Source organism: Octopus bimaculoides, chromosome 10 (genome assembly GCF_001194135.2).
Source record: "Octopus bimaculoides isolate UCB-OBI-ISO-001 chromosome 10, ASM119413v2, whole genome shotgun sequence".
NCBI classification, from domain to species: Eukaryota; Metazoa; Mollusca; class Cephalopoda; order Octopoda; family Octopodidae; genus Octopus; species Octopus bimaculoides.
This window is the reverse complement of record NC_068990.1, coordinates 23,025,035-23,027,776: the sequence shown is the minus strand read 5'-3', so window position 1 is coordinate 23,027,776 and position 2,742 is coordinate 23,025,035. Positions and strand designations below refer to the sequence as shown.

The window sequence follows — 2,742 nt, the reverse complement described above, 5'->3', positions numbered from 1 at the left end:
CATGCTCTCATATACATGTACACACAATATCAAATATTGACCAGGTTGACAACTGAAACAGCCATGTTGTACCCAGTCAGAGCAATTACTAATTTGCAATAATGCAATTCTTTGGCATTTGTACTTATTCCGTTTCCCATTTAATTCTCCAGTCAGCAGATGACTTTCTAAGCCGTTCCGGTCTAAGCGATTTCCCTCAGGTTTTACTTAATGGAATTCCATTGAAGAAAAAATACCTCAATGCCGATATGCTTGAAGAAGCTGTAGTCACTGAAATTCTCCAGGGTACCCATGAAGTCCAACGAGCTGTCTATAATGTAAGTAATTGTTTCCCATTGGCTTTCCATTGCTTATTGTTTAACTCTTTAGCTTTCATGTTACTGTGTCAAATGAAATCCGTATTTATTTATATTGCTTTGAATTAATTATGCATGATCTCACATCTTCGATATTTCATCGATGCGATTGATTATCCATATATATATATAAAAGGCAAGATGTGTGTGTGTGTTGCCCATATATATATATATATATGTATGTATACTTAAGACTTAGTTGTGATCTGAACATAACCGCTTCTGACACAGAGAATCGGGAGCCCTTTTGGGCATTCTATTTTCCTTGCTGGAAGGGTTCCTAACCCATGAGCAAAGAAGGGTTAGATGATGGGGGTGGTGCTTTCAAAGAGTTGGCATGTGTAACCTGATCACGTCTGCCGATCAAACTCCCAACCCATGCGCTCCCTTCGCGACACTGATTCTGCCCAAATTTGACGTCAATGTTACTTAGTTTGGTTTGAAATAAAGAACTTGATTAGCTTAATAATCCTAACTTCATCCCGGGCAAAGCCGGGCTATACTGCTAGTCTTTAGAATAACATTGTAGCATAGGTGTGAGAGGTTGGATCTGACCTGTTTGAACATTAAAAGTGATAGAATATTTTGACCAGATATGGCTGGCTTAACCCTTTAACATTCAGGTTAATTTTATCAAATGCAATGCTTATTTATACACATTGGTTTTGAATTAATCATGCATCTCTTAGCTTTGACATTTCAATGATGTGATTTGGTTATTTTTAGAATAACATTGCAGGGTTGATGTGAGAGGCCAAATCTAGTCAGTTTAAACATAAAACCAAGTAGAATATTCGAGCCAGATATGGTTGGTTTACATGCTAAAAACTTAAGCCCTTCACACTCTGTGGGACAAAGGCTATTGATGACTTTTCGTTACTGCTCTCAACACTGGGCTGTTCTCTCCCAGTTCTTGGTAGGTTTTGAATTGTCATTGCAGGATGGTCATATTTCTAAGGGAATTGATAAGCCTGCTTGATCAAGGCTTAACAAAATCGGAAGCAACTGATTGTTTCTTTATCGAATACAGAGGGATAAAAAGTAGAATCTTGCTCAACCCCAATTGACCTTAGTGCTTGATTTATACTTAACTTATTGACCTTGAAAACGATGATGATGGTGATGGTGATTTATATATGTGTGTGGGTTTTGTGTCTCTTTGTCACCCAGCGCCACTTGACAACTGGTGTTGGTGTGTTTACATCCCCATAACTTCGCAGTTTGGCAAAAAAACACTGATAAAATAAGTACCAGTCTTAAAAGAGAAATAAGTACTGGGACTGATTCATTTGACTTGTATTCTTGAAGGTGGTGCCCCAGCATGGGCTGCAGTCAAATGACTGAAACCAGTAAAAAACAAAAGGTGATGGTGGTGGTGGTAATTATAATACTTTCATAAAAAGCTTCCATTTCTTGATCTCAACTTTTATGAATGTTTGTATTGTTTTTGATCTGGTTTTTTTTTTTGTCTGTTTTTGTTTATTTAGGGTGAATTGTCTGATAGCATGACTATATTGGATTGGATGATGGAGAAGGACAATGTGTTGCCACGTATCAACTCACGGATTTTGTCTGCACCTCTGATGTATTTGGACCTCACTGAGAGTGCTGGTTGGTAGCGTGCCTCATCTTATTTGTATGATGATGATGATGATAATAATAATAATAATAATAATAATAACAATAATGATAGTAGTAGTAGTTTCAGATTTTGGTACAGGACCACCAAATTTGTGGAGTGGGGAAAGTGAGTTACATCAACCCCAGTGCGCAATTGGTACTTATTTATTCAACCTCCGAAAGGATGAAAGGCAAAGTTGACCTCGGTTGAATTTGAACTCAGAACATAAAGAGCTGGAAGAAATGCTGCTAAGTATTTTGCCCAGTGTGCTACCGACTCTGCTATCTTGCTGTCTTAGTAGTAGTAGTAGTAGTAGTAATGGTTTTAAATTTATGATTTTACTGACCCCAAAAGGATGAAAGGCAAAATTATATATATAAATTCCAGACCTGTTGGGGCAAGCGAAAGCGAAATCGTGTTGGCACCTTTACTAGTGGAGCACTAAGAGCACCGTCTGAGCGCGATTGTTGCCAGAGCAGCTGTCTGGCTTCCGTGCCGGTGGCACGTAAATAGCACCAGCATGATCGTTACCAACGTCACCTTCCTGGCACTTGTGCCAGTGGCACGTGAAAAGACATTCGAGCGAGATCGTTGCCAGTGCCGATGGACTGGCTCCTGTGCAGGTGGCACGTAAAATACACCATTTCGAGCGTGGCCGTCACCAGTACCACCTGACTGGCCTTCGTGCAGGTGACACGTAAAAGCACCCACTACACTCTCAGAGTGGTTGGCGTTAGGAAGGGCATCCAGCTGTAGAAACTCTGC

The 2,742-nt window shown here is 39.8% G+C and overlaps 1 protein-coding gene across 1 annotated transcript in view; it reads left to right on the top strand.

Annotated features, from left to right (window-relative positions):
- Positions 1–2,742, top strand: part of LOC106873980 (UDP-glucose:glycoprotein glucosyltransferase 1) — a 186,770-nt gene that overhangs the window by 34,308 nt on the left and 149,720 nt on the right. The window contains exons 18-19 of the mRNA XM_052971269.1: positions 153–317; positions 1,844–1,967. Coding sequence (XP_052827229.1) covers positions 153–317; positions 1,844–1,967 — 289 coding nt within the window. The remainder of the gene's footprint in view (positions 1–152; positions 318–1,843; positions 1,968–2,742) is intronic.